The sequence below is a fragment of the Sceloporus occidentalis genome, unplaced genomic scaffold, assembly GCF_023333645.1.
Source record: "Sceloporus occidentalis isolate IW3139 unplaced genomic scaffold, rSceOcc1.0.p SCAF_7, whole genome shotgun sequence".
In the NCBI taxonomy this organism is placed as follows: Eukaryota; Metazoa; Chordata; class Lepidosauria; order Squamata; family Phrynosomatidae; genus Sceloporus; species Sceloporus occidentalis.
Window position 1 is genome coordinate 55,145,601 of NW_028316987.1, and position 20,150 is coordinate 55,165,750.

The 20,150-nt window shown below is 40.2% G+C and overlaps 1 protein-coding gene across 1 annotated transcript in view; it reads left to right on the forward strand.

The window, feature by feature from the left end:
• Positions 1-20,150, forward strand: part of LOC149309758 (2-hydroxyacyl-CoA lyase 1-like) — a 39,577-nt gene that overhangs the window by 8,448 nt on the left and 10,979 nt on the right. Inside the window, exons 3-10 of the mRNA XM_089533008.1 lie at positions 4,895-4,999; positions 9,649-9,689; positions 10,789-10,869; positions 12,238-12,310; positions 13,698-13,775; positions 15,557-15,651; positions 18,582-18,694; positions 19,542-19,677. Coding sequence (XP_089389134.1) covers positions 4,895-4,999; positions 9,649-9,689; positions 10,789-10,869; positions 12,238-12,310; positions 13,698-13,775; positions 15,557-15,651; positions 18,582-18,694; positions 19,542-19,677 — 722 coding nt within the window. The remainder of the gene's footprint in view (positions 1-4,894; positions 5,000-9,648; positions 9,690-10,788; positions 10,870-12,237; positions 12,311-13,697; positions 13,776-15,556; positions 15,652-18,581; positions 18,695-19,541; positions 19,678-20,150) is intronic.

Sequence of the window (20,150 nt, forward strand, 5' to 3'; positions counted from 1 at the left end):
ACCTTTGAACCCGGGGGTAACCGGAAGTGGTGTGTTCGCCGTCCTACGGCAAGCGGGAAAGGTCGCTCTTGTAGAAAAGTCGAGTCTCTTGCAGTAGTTAGCCGTCCACATTTGGGGCCTAGGAGACTTGACACTGAGTTGGAGGATGTTTGGGCTTCTTAAGGCCTCCAAAACACACTGCAGAATTAATCCATCTTGAAACTGCTTTAACTGCCCTGGCTCAATGCTAGGGAATTGTGGGAACTGTAGTTTTGTAAGACATTTAGCCTTCTCTGTTAGAGAGCTCTGGTGCCACAACAAACTACAATTCCCAAAATCCCCTAGCACTGAGCCAGGGCAGTTAAAGTGGACTCAAACTGGATTATTTCTGCAGCCTGTTTTGAACCTAAGCCTCCTGTTGCCACACTGCAGAATTAATCCAGTTTGGCATCTCTTCAATGCTGTGGAATTCTGGGATTTGTAGTTTTGTTGTGGCACCTGACAGAAAAGGCTAAGTGTCTCACAAAACTACACACCCCAGAATTCCTTAGCATTGAGCCAAATAAATAAACAGCTGCCTCTAGCATGGCCAGTGATGAGACAGATTGGCCGTTGCAGTAGTTCAGCAGCTATAGTTCAGGAGAGGATATAGTCAGGGTGGCCAGGTGTCATAACCGCAAAGGAGGACAAGGCACCACAAAAATGTAGGACATTCAAGAAAAATGTAGGACGTTACAAAATAAAAGCTAAAGACGCTCATAGAAATATAAACCCATGCTTCCTTAGTCATGCTCAAAATAGATGACATTCTGGAATTCCTCCTGGACAGAAGGTTGAAATGTAGGACATGTCCTGGAAAAAGGAGGACCTCCAGTCACCCTGGGCAAAGGTTCCCCAGCCCTGTGTTACATGCTGTTGTGCTTGTGATTCAGCTACTTTTCTCTGCCATCACATATCTGTGGTGCTGCCTCAGGCTGTAAAGATTTCAACATAATCACATAAGGAGGAGAACAAGATAGTTTGCATTTAAATGCAGGTAGAAGAGCTATATAAAAAACAAGCTGCAAGGATTTCAACATAAATATATAAGGAGGAGAACAATATGGTTTGCATTTAAACTCAGGTAGATCAGGTAGAAGAGATATATTAAAAACAAGCTGCAAGGAGAGAACAAGAAGGTTTGCATTTAAACTCAGAAGGAAAATAAACTGATTTGAGATGTGGTGCTGGAGAAGAGTGTTGAGGATACTGTGGAAGGCCAAAAAGACAAACATGGGTTTTAGAACAGGTCAAGCCTGAACTCTCCTTGGAAGCCAGGATGAGCAAATTGAGGCTCTTGTTCTTTGGCCACATCATGAGAAGGCATGAATCGTTGGAAAAGACAATCTTGGAAAATAACGGATCCCTTTGATTTATGGGGGAGAGGGGAGAAACAAAACTAGCAAAAGCATATTTACTCAATATACATATAAGTCTTTTAAGCCACATTGAGTCTCACTTATGGGAGAAAGATGTGTCATAAATTGAATAATTAAAAAATAATAGGAAAACCATAGGGAAAAGTGTAGGAAACTGCACCTTAGTCTTTTCTTCATTTGATAAGGTAGCTGAGATGTTGGTGAAGATCAGGGTACGAATGAGGGAGATGCCCAATGGTCTCTCCTGTTGTGAATCATAGAGAGAAAAATCTTGATTATAATGCTAAAAGGAATTAAAATTCATTAACATGTAATTTATATTTTTGATGGGAAATAGAATACATGTATTGAAGTCTCAGCTGCTGGTTCCAAATAGTATTGCATATCATTTTGACTACTGTGAACAAAGCAGTTCTGCACACACACAGATATTCCAGGGCAAGTTGGATTGTCTCTGTCCTTGTAGACTGGATTAGAACCAAAGGTTAACTCTTGTGAAATCTTGGCTTTTCTCAAACATTAACTAAAGTTGCATAAGATCAGTATTTTCCCTCAGATATCATTATTTCTTATATAAATACAAGAGTATATCAGTAATTCTGTAATTAGGTTTTATGCTTATATTAGTTCTGGCCACCACACCAAAAGAAGAAGAAAAAAGCCACTGTAGAGCTGGAAAATGTGTCTTTTCCCTTGATTATATGTATTTGATGTTTCACCCTTTGGTAGAAAGTGTCAGGGATTTGAAGGGTTACAACACAGCACACAGGGAAATGCTTGATGTGTGTGTGTTTGGCCATGAGCATTCAGCAGAGTGGCAAGACTGATCAGCACAGCTGAAGCTCATTGTGTCAAGGACTCTTCAGTGTCCAAGCGCACGTAGCCATGGATGATGAATCATAGAATCATAGAATCGTAGAGTTGGAAGAGACCACTAGGGCCATCCAGTCCAACCCCCTGCCATGCAGGAAATCCAAATCAAAGCATCCCTGACAGATGGCCATCCAGCCTCTGTTTAAAGACCTCCAAGGAAGGAGACTCTATCACCTTCCGAGGAAGTGCATTCCACTGTCGAACAGCCCTTACTGTCAGGAAGTTCCTCCTAATGTTGAGGTGGAATCTCTTTTCCTGTAGCTTGCATCCATTGTTCCGGGTCCTGTTCTCTGGAGCAGCAGAAAACAAGCTTGCTCCCTCCTCAACATGACATCCTTTCAAATATTTAAACAGGGCTATCATATCACCTCTTAACCTTCTTTTCTCCAGGCTAAACATCCCCAGCTCCCTAAGTCGTTCCTCATAGGGCATGGTTTCCAGACCCTTCACCATTTTTGTCGCCCTCCTTTGGACACGCTCCAGTTTCTCAATGTCCTTTCTGAATTGTGGCGCCCAGAACTGGACACAATATTCTAGGTGGGGCCTGACCAAAGCAGAATACAGTGGCACTATTACTTCTCTTGATCTAGACACTATACTTCTATTGATGCAGCCTAAAATAGCATTGGCCTTTTTAGCTGCCGCATCACACTGTTCACTCATGTTCAACTTGTGGTCTACTTGGACTCCTAGATCCCTTTCACACGTAGTTTCATTCAGCCAGGTGTCACCCATCCTATATCTGTGCATTTTATTTCTCCGCCCTAAGTGCAATACCTTACATTTCTCTGTGTTGAATTTCATTTTGTTAGCTTTGGCCCAGCTTTCTAGTCTATTCAGGTCATTTTGAATCTTGATCCTGTCCTCTGGGGTATTAGCTATTCCCCCTAATTTGGTGTCATCTGCAAATTTGATAAGTATGCTCCCAATTCTGTCATCCAGGTCATTGATAAAGATGTTGAATAACACTGGGCCCAGGACAGAGCCCTGTGGGACCCCACTGGTCACTTCTCTCCAGGATGAAACATGTGTCTGGATTGCACAGGAGACACATGACATAGTTACACACCTGAACTCACTGGGTTTGGGAGACCACATGGTCTGGAGACTATATAAACCCAGGGGTTGCAAGGGATAGCTTGTGGGTTTGTAGGAGTTGGATTGGTATGGTTTGGAGTTTTAGAGATCTTTGATTTGTATTATAGCACTGTGAATAAAGAGCACTTTGAGGACTTAGTTTCTCTGGTGGTTTATCAGAAGAAGCTACAGCATTGGTTTGCTGTGTGTCCCCAAAGGTTCCTGCACTGCTGCAGTTCCTAGAAGACATCCAGTTGCTGTCATCCCAAATTGGACTTTGGAGCCACGCTTCGGCTTCTGAAAATTGCCAGCTCTGCTACAAGGGTCTGATTTAACCCCAGGACTCGTTGGAGTTGCTGATAGTGGTTGTTGGACCCCAGCAGTTGCGCTGACAGAAAGGGCATTATAAATAAAAGTTCTTGTTGTTATATTATTATTACTGTTTCTCACCTTCATAATGATCTGATCCATAGTCTTCACTGAAGTATGCTGAAAAATTCAGGAAAGATAAAAGGAACTAGTTCTTCGCATTACAGTCGCCCCTCCTTTCTTGTGGGGGATCTGTTCCGGACCCCCTCGCGAAAATGAAGTTTTGCTTATATTCAAGCCCCATATATCAAGGGCCCATTGTATTTTCTAATTTAAAAAACACATTTCTTCCTGTTTGTGGACTGTTTGCATAATATGACAGGTTGATAAACAGTACAAACCAGCAGGAGTGTTCCTGACCAGTAGCGTCACTGGGGGGCAGTGCGGGGGGGGGGCTGTCCACCCTGGCTTGACACCCAGTCAAGCCATCCCCCATGCTCTGTCTTCCATGCACACTGCTTAATTCCCCCCACACGCTCTCCACACACACACCACATGCAGACCAGTGCGCATTATCTCTCCCTGTGGCAGCCTCCATGCACACACTGCTTTGTTCTCCCACACATGCTCCCCCATGCAGTCTATTGCTCATGCACCATCCCCTCCTTTTCCAGGGGCAGACTGGTGCGCTCGTGAGGGGACGGAGTGGCACACAAGGGGGCGGCACAGGGAGAGGGAGCACACGCCGTTCAGGAAGCACACGCCCACCATAAGCCTCCAGAAGCCCAGCCCAATGGAAGCCACCCAAAGTCCCACCCCCGTTGCCCCCACACACACACATGGGATGACACCCAGTGTGGCAACGCCACTGTTCCTGACTATCCATTTTATTATTATAATGGTTTATTTCTAAGAACGATCACATTTTTAAAGGAATTCCTAATTCTTGGTTGCTCAGATATTTAAATATAATCTTTTTAAAAAATAAATATTTATCCTGATTGTTTCTTTCCTGTGACTGGAAACGAGAAAGTGAGAGGATATTGTAAAGAAAAGTATACCGGCTGCATTGGTTTCCAGCTGGAACTGTTAGAAGTCCCACTTGATTTGGTGTTGCAAATTACAATTCAAAGTTTCTCTTCTATAAATTCTGGCTCTGAGCCATAACATTTGTTGGCTTTTCAGCTTTACCTATTGAAAATACATAATTTGTAAAGACAACTCTACTTTTATTTCAGAATGTGGAATACATGTTTGGTATCGTTGGTATTCCTGTGATAGAAGTAGCAGTTGCTGCTCAAGCAAGTGGAATTAAATATATAGGAATGCGGAATGAACAAGCTGTAAGTATCCATTGGACCAGTTACCATATATACTCAACTATAAGTCAACCGCATGTATAATTCGAGGGCAAATATTTAGATTTTGATATGACTCGTGGATATGTAGAAGGTCAGACTTAAGGGGGTATCCCAGCTGGGGAGAGGCTGCTGGTGATTGATCGCCCTTCCCAGCGCCTTGCCAGCTAGGCTGTCCCCTGAGGAAGCAGCTTGGTTGGGGAGAGGCTCCAGGGCAATCAATCACCCTTCCCAGCCTGTCCCCAATTGGACTTTACCCCGCGGAGTAAGCTTAGCTGGGCAGAGGCTGCAAAGCGATCGGTTGCCCTCCCCAGCCTGTCCCCAGCCTGGCTTTCCCCAATGGAAGCAGCCCTTGCCGAGGCAGCCTGGCTGGGGAGAGTCTTGGTCGAGGTACCGTATTGTCCTGTGTATAAGTCTACCCAAGATTTTGGAGGCCATTTTGGGGCAAAAAAATCTCAACTTACTGACAAGTATATATGGTAGGCTTCCTGTTGGCTCAGTAACTGTTCTGTCCTAAAAGTCATTTAATTCATAAATTGCTTGTCTCTTATACAGATCAAATTATATTTGGTCCTCTGCAAAGTCAGCACTAGACTAACAACACAGATAGAATAATCTCAGTTTTTTAAAATCAATTTTCAACAGCTATAATGTAAGCTGGCAGTACCTATAAATATCTTATGAGTACACTGCGCCCGCATCATATGTGGGCGCACTATACACGGCTTTCAGCTTATGCTGAAAGCCGTGTGACAGAAGTAGCAATGGCGCTGCACTGTGTGCACGAGCTGCACCGTGTGCACGAGCCCCATTGTTTTCAGTGGGGCTCAAGCATATGCGGTGTTTGCCTTACGCAGGGGGTGGGGTCCAGAACCAATCCCCCATGTAAGGAATGGGCGCGCTGTACTACCATCTTAGTTCAAGCCATGACATGCAGCTTCTTGGCTCTGCAATCTTGATTTTGATGAAATACTAGCAAGGTGTCTTTTTGCATGGAAAATAACAGCACAGCGAAGGCAAAAACTCTGACCTTCTGTAGTTTTGATTTACCTCTCCCACCAGTTCCAGTTATCATGGCCAGTGGTAAAGGAGTGTGAGAGTTGTAGTGTAGAACATCTGGAAGACCAAAGCTTTACTATTCCTACAATTAGAAATAAAGTGAAGGAAACCTCATTGACTTTGGCCACACTCAACTACTACTTTTTAAGTTACCCATATGTGAATTTATGATATCTATTTGAAGAGGCAATAGTGCTGCATAAGCTTTTGCGTATTGTAAAGATGGAAGGTGGCAACTGGTAGCACTCAGATGTTGGATGCAGTTCCTAGGAATGGTGGGAATATCAGCCCAAGAGTATCTGGAGGTCTGTAAGTTGCCCACCCTTGTTATGAGCGGACGTAATAGCACCTGAAGGTCTTGAATTATCCAACTCACAATAAAAATAGCTGAGAACAGACTGTGTACTTTAGCTGAAGTTTTGCATGACTACAATCCTAGGCTTGATTTTGAGTCACGGCACTTCTCCCATCTGGGTTACAAGTTAACATTTTCAGTAACAAAAGTACAAATTAAAAAAACAACAGGCCTATAATTTCTCTTTTGAAATCAAAAGCAGCAGTAGTGGGGTTGCATGTACCCGGAAAGTTCTTTTAGTTGTTCTCACATGTCATTTGGTTTGACAGTGTGTTGTTGCCATGGCACCATGCTTGTGAGTTACAAAGAGATTTGCTAATGAAACACCCACTCTAGATATGTTTAAACATTTGTACATTGCCATGTATTTTTTTTAATTATTCAGAAGGAGAAGGGAAACACATGTCAGGTTAAATTGCCTTCTGGTTTTGAACAGTAATCTTTTTCCTTCCCTCTTCTGTTTGTCAAAGACATTATGTAAAAACTGCATTCACACCCACCTTGTTCATTCTAAATAAATGCCTCATATTTTACTCCTACACTAAGTGCCATGGTGACTATTCACACTGATGCTCTCTGGATGTATGATCCTAAATAATTTAACCATTTCCATATCATACCAAGGAAAAGGTGTAGTTTGTCCACACACATACACACACGCGTGCGATATCCCCATCCTGACAACTTTTTGGAGAAAGATTCCATGCTACAATTTAAATGCTGTATGCTCTGATACGATTGCTATTTTTTTTTGTAAAGTGCATAGATTCTTGTTAGAGAATAGATAAATCCAAATGAATGCAGATGTAGAAATGCCTCATAATCACTAAATTTGCTCTGCATTTCACCTTCATCTACAGAAGCCTAATTCTAGATCCTTGAAGTTTCAAAAACAGCATTCTAGGGCAGTTAGAGAACCAGGGACAAATGTACTTTTAGCCAATTATGTTGAGTCAGACAGAAGTATTCTGCTCCTTTACTGTAGTATGGAATGGACCACAAAGAAATAATGGAGGGTTGTTTTTGTTTTTAAAGAAAATAGTTAAATTTAGAAATTGCAGTGCAGTACCTCCCACTGTTTAAATGTGGCAGTAGCAATTTTGAAATACTTACATGCATGTAACCAGAATATAAATGACAGCACTGGTGTGGCCAGTCTTTTTTCCTTATAGCTTACTGTTAATACTGGTTTAATTTCAGGAAGGAGCTGTGTAACTCTGTGGTTCTGCTGCAGCAAAAACAACAAAGAGTCTTGTGGCTCATTTGAAACTAAACCAGATTTATTTGTGACTTCGTCAGATGATAGATAGGCTCACTTGGTACATACATTTGCATATGAGAGATATGGCCAAATAGAAATAAAAAAGTGTCGCCATCAGCCCTTAGTCTGGCAATTGATGCTGAGGTAGCAAGAGTTTGAGAAGAAAAATCTATACTTTTTATCCATGTTAGTCTAGTATTTCCACTTATTTTAGTAACCTTCTGCATCCTAATCTGGAATATGTCTGTTCTTGAATTATGCCCAGTTTGAACTACCCATGAAACAGCGTGCAAACTAAATAGGGCACGTGAGACTTAAAACAGGGGATGAGGCTGATTGTCCCCTACAGTCTCATGTTCCTCAACCTTGACATGTTGAGCAGCAAAGTCTAAAACTCTCCACTGACCTTTCTACTGTATCTGCCCCCTCCCCCCACCCCAAATTTTATCCGTTGCCTTTATTCTCCTATAAAACAAGGCTGCTTAAAAAACTTAAATCATTCTGGTTTACCTCAATGGTGCTGACTAAGCAAATGCTGCCACTTGTCAAATTCCCTTAATCTCTCTATCTTTTATCATTGATGCCATCTGGTGGCATATGGAAAAATATTCCTGTAAGTAGTCCAAAGAGGCAGGCCATAGTATTAGTACTGTACTGACTTCTGGAAAAGGATGCCCTGCTTTCCAAGGGCATGCTTGTTGTAAACCTGTGTAAAGGTTGTTGGTGTTTAATAATCACTCAGGTTGTGCTGGGCAGCCACCCATGTTTTTCTTCAGTTGGCAGCCAACATTGACTGCTTTCAGAGTTCTGTTCTTTACAATAAAGCTGTCACAGGTTCTAGCTGGAGGTTGCCTGTTAACCTCAGTGCCCCTGAGAGTCCTTGTAACACACCGCATAATTGCTTGTTAAAAGTTCTCAACAAAATGGCTTTGGTTTTTATATCTTCCATATCTTCTTTACAGACATTTACGTAGGGCTGCCATAATTGTCCACTTTTACCAGGGACAAAATGTAGGACAAATTCAAGACCAAACTGTAGGGCAACTGCAGGACAAAACTCAGCTCAAAATGTAGGACATTTAAGGTCCACCATTTTTCTTCAATGTCCTACATTTTGGGCTGAGTTTTGTCCTGCAGTTGTCCTACAGTTTGGTCTTGAATTTGTTCCACATTTTGTCCCTGGTAAAAGTGGACAATTATGGCAACCCTACAGGCATGACAAATTCAAGCAACATAGATCAGGATATATATATTTTTATTGGGAGCCTTGTACACATTTTCTGTACATCTATATACATCCTGGTGATCCTGTTTCCTTGCTGGGAGGAAAGGGAGAGTTTTCTCTCCATCTCTTCTGCCACCACCCCCTGATATTCTGATATATATTTGGTGGCATCCTGGTAGGCAACTGAGATCATTTGCCAGTCTTGCAACTATTCCATATTCACATTTACCACTGCCACAACAAATGCTCATACAACCCACCATAAAAGCCAGGTAGCCATACCAAATAATGTTCTAGTGAGTGGGATGCTAAAGGATGGTGCAGCCAGCACCTTCCTGCCAGCAAGCTACAGCCTGATGAAGAATTGCGACAGGACAGTGCAGGCTTCTGCTCATCATACTGTGTACCACTAGCACCTCAAAACTTCTTCACTCTGTACATATGCTTGGCTTTTAAGATGGGTTGGGGGAGGTCAGATTGGGAGACAGAATATAGTTATGACATGGTAGGTATGTGTCCCATGCAGGAGCTCAGCCATTGCTTTTCCCTCACTGTTGAGAACACTAGGAAAAGAATGAGCTGTTTGAAATTGGTGGGAAATTAGGAATGAGGGAGCAGGGGTTAGGATGTTGTTGGGGGACTGCAGATTAGGCATATCTAAATATAACTGCTTCTTAAAGCTCCAGAAATCCCATCTAGCAGCTCATTTATACACACTGACTTGTTTTCAATAGGCTTCCTATGCTGCCTCTGCTGTTGGTTACCTGACGGGCAGGTAAGATGCATGATTCAAACCTGGCTTTGGCTTATCTGTTCATAAGGCCTGGGCCTAGTGGAGATGACTGCGGCTAGAACTGGTTTATTGATGTAGTTCACAACAGCTGCTTTTGCTTTTGGACCCTCCTTGTGGGCTATGGGGATTGTCATAATGATGATGTTAACAAATTACCACTACACCATATCTATATGAGTTAAAACAAAACTGTGTTTTAGAAGAAAAAATAAAAATAAATTAAAATTAAATTAAGTGGTTGCTGAGATTTTCCATTCTGTCAAAAGCCACAGTCCCTAAGGAGTATGCTTGCATTCATATCTTTCAACTGGCATAAGATTTTCTGTGTTTTACAACCTGTGATAGGCTTGCCTTAAGGTTGCTGTAAGTTGAAAATGACTTTAAGGCACACCAACAACAGCAAAACACTAAAGATGAATATACCTTCATGTAAAATGGGTGGAAATCCTGTGGCCTACAATGACCTTCTTGTGGCTCACAAACAAAGCCCTTGCCAGACAGACCCTTCCCCCCCACCCCCCCAAAAAAGCAGCCAAAAGGTGGTATTCCATGTGTAGAAGCACCAATTTTGCATTGAAACATGACACGGGTTTCTTGCACCTTCCTTTGACTTTAGCCGGCTGAAACCTGAAAAGGGCCTTTAAGAAAACTGGCACTGCCCTTTGTATCCATTCCATTTGTGTTTAGTTGCTTTTAAAAGGCTGTGTGTGTGTGTGTGTGTGTGTGTGTGTGTGTGTGTGTGTGTGTGTCAGCATGAGTCCTGAGGGGCCCAAAATTGGCCCCTTGATCTCTGGAAGTTGCCCACCTTTGATGTGAGGAATCCCCACCACCGTTCTCAATTTTATATTAGCCTGAGGGCAAGGACAGTCATATTTACTGCACTTTGTAAACCATTCTGGGAGCCTTTTTTGCTGAAGAGATGGGCAGAAATACTTAAAACAAAAATTATTATCTGCTCCTCTACAATCCAAATTGATCATTTAGCATGACACACTGTGTTTCCACTTAAGGTATCTGGAGTTGTTTAAGGTGTTTTATGCTTATTATTATATGCTTTTGTCTATTTTTCCTTTGTTTCCAGGCCTGGTGTATGCCTTGTAGTTTCTGGACCTGGCCTTGTACATGCTCTAGCTGGAATGGCAAATGCAAACATGAATTGCTGGTAAAGAACCTGTTTCTTCTTTAAGAAAGTTCAGCATTGATCTACCATTACAACAGAGGTCATGTCTCATGAAAGTCAAATATTCAAGGGTCCTTTCTAATTTTAGCTTATTTCAGTTTTAGACAGATACGTCTTGAGGCTAAAGTAGATTCATGATACTTGTATCAATCTGTCCAAAGACTTCAGGCCTTTTTACTGTGTTGAAGTTCATTGTCAGTCAGGAAAATTGCTCTGTGCTTGCGGAAAAGTAGTGTATATGATCCATCTACCACATCTTTATGTAATCAGCTTGGTTTTGAGAAATTATTGATAGCATCTTCTCATCTTCTGATTGCAGTGCCTGTCAAGGACATGATAATGTTACTGCTTGGAAACTATCATATGATCTGGCAGGGTTAATTTAATCTTATCTTAAAGATGACAGTCTATGAAAAACCCTAGTCATTCGCAATTTATTTTTTATATTTATTTTAGTTTTTAGAAATGTCACTTGCTCTTACTTTGAAATATATCCATCCCGATAAACTGAATAATCTTGAACATGACAAACTGAAAAAACCTTGCTGTTGAATCTTCTTATTTCCTGTTTGAATTAGTAGATGCTTACAAGGGGCAAATCATGAGGCATGTCTAATCTGCACTGCAGAATTAATGCAGTTTGACATCACTTTAACTGCCATGGCTCCATCCTATGGAATCCTGGGATTTGTAGTTTGTTGTGGCACCAGAACTCTCTGAGAGTGCAAAGGCTAAATATCTCACAAAATTCCAAATCCTAGAATTCTATTGCATTGAGCTATGTCCTACTGCGTTATTTCTGCAGTGCAGATGAGATCTCTTTCTTCAACTGGACTGGACCCAGATTGATTTTGGGCCTGATACATAGATCCCCCTGCACAGCAGTTCTCCTTAGTGTCCGCAACTTTGATGGTGCTGGTTATCTGTTTGAAATGGCAGGCCCTTATGAGAAAGCACCATTTTCCTACCACTATTGTCAACAGATGATTATGATTCTCAAAACTACCCACTTCATAAAAGTGGCATGGGGAAGATTTGGCACTCCAGATGATGTTGGATTGCTGCTTATACACCCCTTCACCATCAGCAATGCTGGCTAGGGCTTATAAGAGCTGCAGTTCAGCATCTCTAAGGCAGTAGTTTCCCTCCATCTGTCTTATGTCCTGCCTACATCCAGACAACATGGATCCCTTTGTATCCATCTCTTGTTGCTAGATGTGTGGTTTTTATCCCTTATGACATTCTTTATTCATATACATTGCCCCTTTTAGATCAGAGTAAAAATGTGTTCAGAACCAGATAATTTATGGGTGTTGGCTTTCAAGAAATGATTTTTTTCTTCTCCTTTAGGCCTTTGATTGTCATAGGAGGTTCCTCTGACAGAAATCAGGAAACAATGGGAGCTTTCCAGGAATTTCCACAGGTATATAGCTGTGTCACTTTTTCTGTATACAGGTTCTGGGGACATACCCTCCAACTGTCCCATTTTGGCAGTGTCCTGACTAATCCTCTTGCATCCCACTTTTTCATCTGCTTTTAAAATGTCCCAATTTCTCTCTCTTCCTTCTCCCTTTGTCTCCAGCTTACTTCAATTATTGAAAACTGAGTTCGAAGTGCAAAGTAATTTGCAAGTAATTAACTGGGCAGAGGAAGGGGTGGAATCTTGTCCTTCTCAGGAGGCTCAGGCAAAAGCAAACTTCTGCACCCTCTCCTAGCTTATGACTTCTTCCTAATTAATAATGTTTGCCATCTTATTCACACTCTCATATTGCTTTGCAACACATGTCCCAGTTTTCGTAAGAGAAATGTTGGAGAGTATGTGGGGATAGGATATAGGTTGCTAGTAAAAGTGAGATGTCTCCCCATTGACCTCTTCATGACCTACCAGTATATTATTTATGAAAATTTATTGCCAAAGGCTCATGGAGTGTTACATGAACAGCCCTTCCACAGTTTGAATTCGCACCTCCCGCCATTACTTTTGTGCATGGGAATGCATTGTGCATGTTTCTTTCTTCTTTATATTTTATATAAAAATTGTTTTATATAAAATTCAAGATCACTGTCTCCTAGTTCCCAGTCCTTCTGAGTTCCAACTTACTTACTCTTTGGAGCTCTACTTCTTGTCAGAATTAGCCAGATGTTTAACTTGTATGGGAACAATAAACCTAAAAGGATAGCCCTTGTGTCTAATCTAGGAACAGGAACCATGTCATTATACTAGAAAAAAAATCAAGTGACCATCTGAAAACCCTTCTTCGGCCTTTTTTGTGGTTCCTGCATTTCCCTGTTTGCTTCTGCAAACAAAACAAACCACTGAAAATTGGCAGTATTGCCACTAGCTTCTCTTCTTTTCCAGAATAGAAAGAGACACTCTACCCTACAGCCTAGCAAAGCTGTATGATGCAGGAGGGTGCTTTGAGCGGTTTTTTAATCATCTGTAAACTCAAAGGACACTATTACAGAATATCCCTTGCATTGAAAGTTTCACAAATGTGTAGCATTGTCTGAAACTGGTTATTAACTGTGAAACTTATTAGTAAAAAAAGAGAGCCTGCATCTCCCAAGGCAGTATATCTGCTGCAAGAGAAGCCTTTATGTCTTGCTTAGATGGCTTCTCAAATACACATCTCTCCTTTCTGTGTGAAACAGGATGCTTGGCTGAAAGTTAGTTTTTTGGACAAGATCTTACAGTCAGCATAGATTTCTGATCTGACCCAACAGAGCTCTTCTAGTTTGTAAACCCATGCTGTGTCTACTTGAAAGGAAAAAAATGTTTTTACTAGGATTGTTTGTTTTCATGATTTCAGGTTGAAGCCTGTAGGTTATACAGCAAATTTAGTGCCAGACCAAGCAGTTTAGAAGCTATTCCTGCTGTTATCGAGAAGGTAGGAACATAGTTCCAAAGCGGCAATACTTGTTCTTCAACATGCAGTCCTGTGTATCTTGGAAACAGCAGTGGAATTGTTGCTGTTACAGGAAAGTATAATACAGTTGTTGATGATACATGGATAAAGGAGTAGTTGCATCTCTTCTTACTTGTCCAGCCGGAATTGCAAGTTGCACGATCAGCCTGTAAATCAGTAGGCAACACCTGGTGAGTGAAGAGCTGTATTGGAGATTGCACTTTTCCTGTTGCCCTGACATGATGGTGGTATCCCCTGTACTTTCACTTTAAAACAAGGATGGGCAACTGGTCTGGAACCAGGGTCCTCTTCATGTTGGCAAAGTGTTATGGGTCACACTTGTTTCTGGTTGCAGTTTTGTTTTTTAAAGCATTTTTTGTCAAATGCAAAAAAAATCTACATATATTGGTTGAAATTAATGACAATTCATTGTTCATTAGACATTGCTAAATTCACTGACAAATTATCAACAAAACTACCACATTTATTTGATTATTATTAAATCCATATTTATATGTAAATGAACGCTAAGTACTGTATATTTAATTGACATTTGTAAGGAATTGGCTATGCAATTGACTATTAATGGTGAACAAAAATGAACTAAGTCTGCAGTCTCTTGACTATCCCATTAACTATATGGCATCTTGGTTCTTTTTTCACTGACTGTATAGTGCATTTATGGGCAAGCCAGAATGTTGATTTGCTAAAAGATAAAAATTCTGGGGGTGCTGCTGGGGGGAGCAAAGAAGAGGATAAGGGGTTGCAAGTGACCTGCAAGCTATAGTTTGCCTCTCCTTGAAAACAAGATGTCAAGGGAGCTTACCCTTCTGTATTTACATAAAGAATTAAAAAAATTAATAGGTGCTTTGCTTTTGTTGCCAGACACTAAAATTTGGTTCTACAGAACAGCTTCTGAAGGGGCCAGAAAATGGGGTGGACTAGTATATGCCACATGTTGCTCACACATGGTATAAATCTGGAAGACAGCTAGTATTTTTGAAGGTTGCTCAGTGTGTGTGTGTGTGTGTTTCTGTAAATTTGACTGTGTACTTCTAGGCATGTCAATTAAAAAAAAACAAATCGCTTCAAAATTTAATGGAATTCAATCCCAGGGAAATATTCATAAGAGCAAAGCCTAAACCTGGAAATAATACTGTACCAATTGTCTTGAAGAACAAATGATTATTTCTGTTAATTTCTGGGTGCACTACATTACTCCAATACATTAATTATTTTATACAGGATGCATGAACAGTATCTTTTATCCTTCCAGGTTTTTGCTTGCAGAATATAGCTGAGTAGTCTTACAGCATTATTTTTGTTGTTGACACATTTCTTCATTAGGTTTGGAAATTCTTCTGTTATACAGAAGCACAATTTGAGCCCCACAGTCTTTAATCAATACTTTGATCAATTCAAGGAGTCTTGGCTCAGGTTTTAATGTGAGGCTGCAACATATAGAATCCAGAGCAAATGAAAAGCAACCCCAGAGAATTTCCTCAGGGGTCATGTTACTTAAAATAGACGATCAGCAGGACATTTTGACTTAATAATTCCAGAAGTAACAGCTGATAGTATAGTCACTGGTTACAGATGCTGAAAGCTCATTCCAGTATCTTTTCTGTTTTATAGTACGTAGAGTACTGTTGTTTTCCTTAGCATATTTCATTCATTTTGTTTATAAAATTCTGTGTTTGTGAATTTTAAATTGTGGTTCTTGTCGTGTATTTCTTTTCTTTACCTCTCTCCAACCAATCCAGGCTGTCAGAACAAGTATCTATGGCCGTCCAGGAGCGTGTTATATTGACATACCTGGAGACTTTGTAAATCTGGAGGTGAACAAAAGTTCTGTTAAGTGAGTCCTTATTATTAGACTGAGATCTTTAGTTAAGAAGGCCATCTAATGGAATTTTGACTGTGTTCTGGCCACTTGTGCAACTGTACTGCTGAGAGGATAAAGCAAAGTGAACAAAAAGAAAATATATCCCATAATGAGATGCTAGAAAAGTACGGATTTTCTCAGCATGATTTGCTGGAATATTGATAGTGAGCTGGGAATTGTCCAGCCCAATCATCATGCTTTTCATAAAGAAGCTGCTTAGAATGAGAAATAATCAAATTGTGGGTATTGCTGGGATGAGTGCTAGAAGTGATGCAAACACATACCCAAGAATCACTTCTTAAATGGCCTGTTTCTTGTTGGAACGTTGCTCAAATGAATTGCTACAGAAAGCACACCTCCCTATATACAGCTGCCAAGGACTGGGGTCTGCTGAAAAGCCCTCTTCATTCTTTCACCACTGGGAACAATATACTGTGGAAGGACATGGGAGAAGGCTTTCTCTGTTGTGACACCGTGGTTGTGAATGTTGGCTCCTCTCTGTGCACTGCAGGTGTGCAGTGACAAAATCAAACTAGGCCCAAACAGAGGTGCCAGCATTCAGCACTGACTGAGGTAATTGACCTCAACAGTAGTTCACAAATAGCAGAGTGCAGAAGCACAACCCATTGTGCAGTATTTGGCAGCCAGGCACTGAGCAACCTGAAATAAGGCACAGACACAGTTGACTTCTTCCAAAGTCCTTAAAGGCTTTTATTTTTCAGTTGCAATATGTACAACAAAAGCTTTGACATATATTGTCTGTTATATTTACAGTACACACTATCCAAACCAACTCCTCTCTACTATCCTCACCCAACACCTGCATTTCAGAGTCCTTATATACATAACTAATTGCAAAGGACTGGCACCTGGTGTTTGTCCCCATTTACAGGCATATAATTATTTTTATAGTTCCTTAAAGGAATATTTAACCCAACAATCCCCTCCAAAATAATATATGGCTAACTTATTACATGAACATAACATACAAGGTACATTGGTTACATACAATATACAATATATACAGTACATAGGACAGATACAATATACATTATATACAATATATAGTATACAACTTGACATCACTTATTTACATCATAGCAAGGCAACTATCTCCCTATGCCTCTGTTCTTCTCAGTGTTTGTGCTTTTGCACCTTTTTCTTTGTGTCATACCTTTCCCCTGTACCATTTGTTTAGCATTACATTTTAAATTCCCATCTGGCTTTTTTTGTCCACTGTGTACCCCTTTGGATCCTACATCACTCTGGTCCCTTGGCATGTTACCCTTTTCAGCCACAATCCCAGTATTTAACATTTTACACATAGGTAACCCAGCATCCACACTCTTGTGCCCCTCCACTGAATGGCTTTTCACATCTGTATTTTATATTTCCTTAAAGGGACATTTTTTATCCCAACAGTGAAGCACCTTTATCTTGGAGGCCTGATGGTCACCAGCACTGGCTTCCTTCTGGTGTTAAGTTAAAACGTGGATTAAAGTCTGTGGACCCTAATTGTTTTTTTCAAAATGTACATGTTCATGATTTAAAACTGTTTTGACTTTTGTCTTGTAAAACTGTTTAATATATTTTACATCTGCTGAAATTAGACTATAAATACTCTAAACAATCAAACAAAATTATCTTTTATGATTTGAAACCCTAATTGTTTTAATCTACATAAATCAATTGTATTTGTCCACTGTCTTGAGATCCTTTGATACAGGATGGAATGTAAATACTTAAATAAGTAAATCATAAACAAGACACTTGATATGCAAGAATTGTCCCAAACAATCCCCAAAACGTTTAACCAAATCTCTGCACTTCAAGAAGGACACTTAAAATTTCTCTTTCCAACTGTAGTTTTTAGTGCTACATTGAAAGCTCTTCTAGAACTTTCTTGAGCAGCTATTGAAAGATCAGGGGTCATTAAAGTAGGAAGGAGATTAACACAGCAGCTCTGAAGCTGACACAAGCCACCCACTGTAACTCTTTTGATCTTGTTTTTAAAGAAATAATTGAGTAAGAACATAATCTTTGTCTGCCTTTTGACAGAAGTAAGCTGAGAAAATAGTGGGAAGTCATTTTAGTCTTTGGGAAAATCAAGTGAAAATGCTGTGTTCTAACAGTTTTATGAAGAAATGGGATTGGTGCCTGCTTGGTGCCATTTTATTAGGAAGAGGAATGCATTGTTTACCTGTATGTGCAATTTGGGCTAAAATTGCTAGCTGTAGAGTAATAGAAGCGTATTAGAGGGTAATGTACATACAATATAACAGTAGCATTTGTTTTTGAGATTGGTAATTTTTTCTTTATAGAGTTAAGTGTTTTGGTGGAAATGTAGCATGCATAGACATTAGTAGAACATTTTTGCTCAACAACCTCACAACTTTAGATGGTGTTGTTTTCTGTAGTCACTGTTTATATTTTGCCACAGGGGATTATCGCACTGCTGAAAAAAGTGTCTTACTGCTGCCAAATTCAAGCTTCATTTGAGCTGTACCCTGGTGTTATCGCACCCAAAACCACCATCTGGGTACAGTCGGAAAGCTCACGACTTTGAAAAATGGCCACCAAAGTGAGTTCAGGGATCTGTATTGGAGCTTGGCTATAGCCACATGGCAGTTTTGGGGAGAAAAGCTGTGCAATAACACCAGGGTACAGCTCGAATGAAGCTTGAATTCAGCAGCGGTAAGATGCTTTTTTTCAGCGGTGCGATAATCCCCACAGTCTGAAAACTAGACAAAACTAAAGTTAAATTAATCAAGAATCAAACAACTTAGAAATAGTATGTTGCCTAGAACTTGGTTTTCTATTCATAAACAACAAAAGTGAAGATTTGTTCAGGTCTCTATCCCACTTTTTAATAAAGACAATGGCTTTGTCATTCTACCTTCCAGATATGTAGAATGCTGTCCAGAACCTCCCATCGCTATGGCTGAAGAGGCAGCAGTTTCTAAAGCTGCATCATTCATTGCACATTCCAGAAAACCACTTCTAATTATTGGCAAAGGTAACATGTCAGTCCTGCTAGTGACTGCAAAATACAGTGATTGTGTTTCTTTCATTGTCTTGCTGTTTTAACTGTTCATAAAGTAAGTTCTTTCTCAGTTCTGGAGTTAAAACCTGCCAAGAGGATTTTTTTAAGTCTCCAGAGAAAAATACAATTGCCTTTGACAGCTTTTCCATTGTTGCTTTATTTAGAGTGACTGGCAAGTGAAAGTGGATTTATGGAGAGGGAAAAAAACCCTCCCTCTACATCTTGTTTGCCATTTAACTAAATGTTCTTTAAAGAGGTATATGGTGTATGTGTGTGTGTACCTTCAAGTCACCTGTTGACTTATGGCGACCCCATACATTTCATAGGATTTTCTTTGGCAAGGTATACTGAGAGATGAGTTTTCCAGTTCCTTCTTCTGAAATATAGCCTACAGCACCTGGTATTTGTTGATGGTCTCCCATCCAAGTACGATGCCTTTAAGATCTTTTGTGCAATTAATTTTCCTCCTTCATTGTATGCCTCTTTCTTCTTTTCTTGTGTAAACCATAAGTGGAAGCCTTTTCCTGGAAGAAGAAGTCCATTTTTTCCATGAAAAGATTCACACTTTTTTCTGTTTTAGTACCGTTGGTAACATTCTTATCCCTAACCCATCCATAGTCAGGATTATTTCTTATTAAGACATGTGACTATCTTACATATTCACAGAATAATTGTATGGTGACACTTGTAGATTGCCACTAAATGACTCCTGTCAAAATAATCACAGTCACTGTAGCTTTATGCTAGAATTAGTTTTTGAAAAGGATTTGTGTTGAAACAGTGTGAATTAGTCTCTGGTGGTATTGGGTGTTATTTACAGGAGCTGCTTACTCACGTGCTGAAAACAGCATCAGAAAGTTGGTGGACCAATGTGGGCTTCCTTTTTTGCCTACCCCGATGGGAAAGGGAGTTGTTCCTGACAACCATCCACACTGTGTGGCTGCAGCCAGATCTAGGTAAGTACATGAATCAAGATTTCTTCTCCTGTCTGTAACTATGGAAAATAGAAAATAGAAAATTCCCTAAAATTCAATTTCCAAACAAACCTTTGTCAAATATATCAAACTCCCTCTTACATCTAAGTGGAATTCTTCAGAATTACAATCGACCTAATATGTTTTTTTTCCATATGGATGTACATGTATTTTATATACAGTATGAACTGGAACATGTTTGAAATGTCCAGGACACTGTCCTAAAATACCACATTTTATTTGATTTTATTTGGTGGGGATATTACCATAGTTCCATGTATTTCAAGCCTTTGATAATCATGATTATGAGAACACAGAAAAACACACACACAAAAGTAAAACTGAATGTAGAATTCAAGTTCTTGAGCATTTCATTCGTTTTTATGAAAAGATATGGGAATGCAGATATTGCTGATACTACGTAGACAATTTTGCTGATTTCTCCAAAGCCAGCA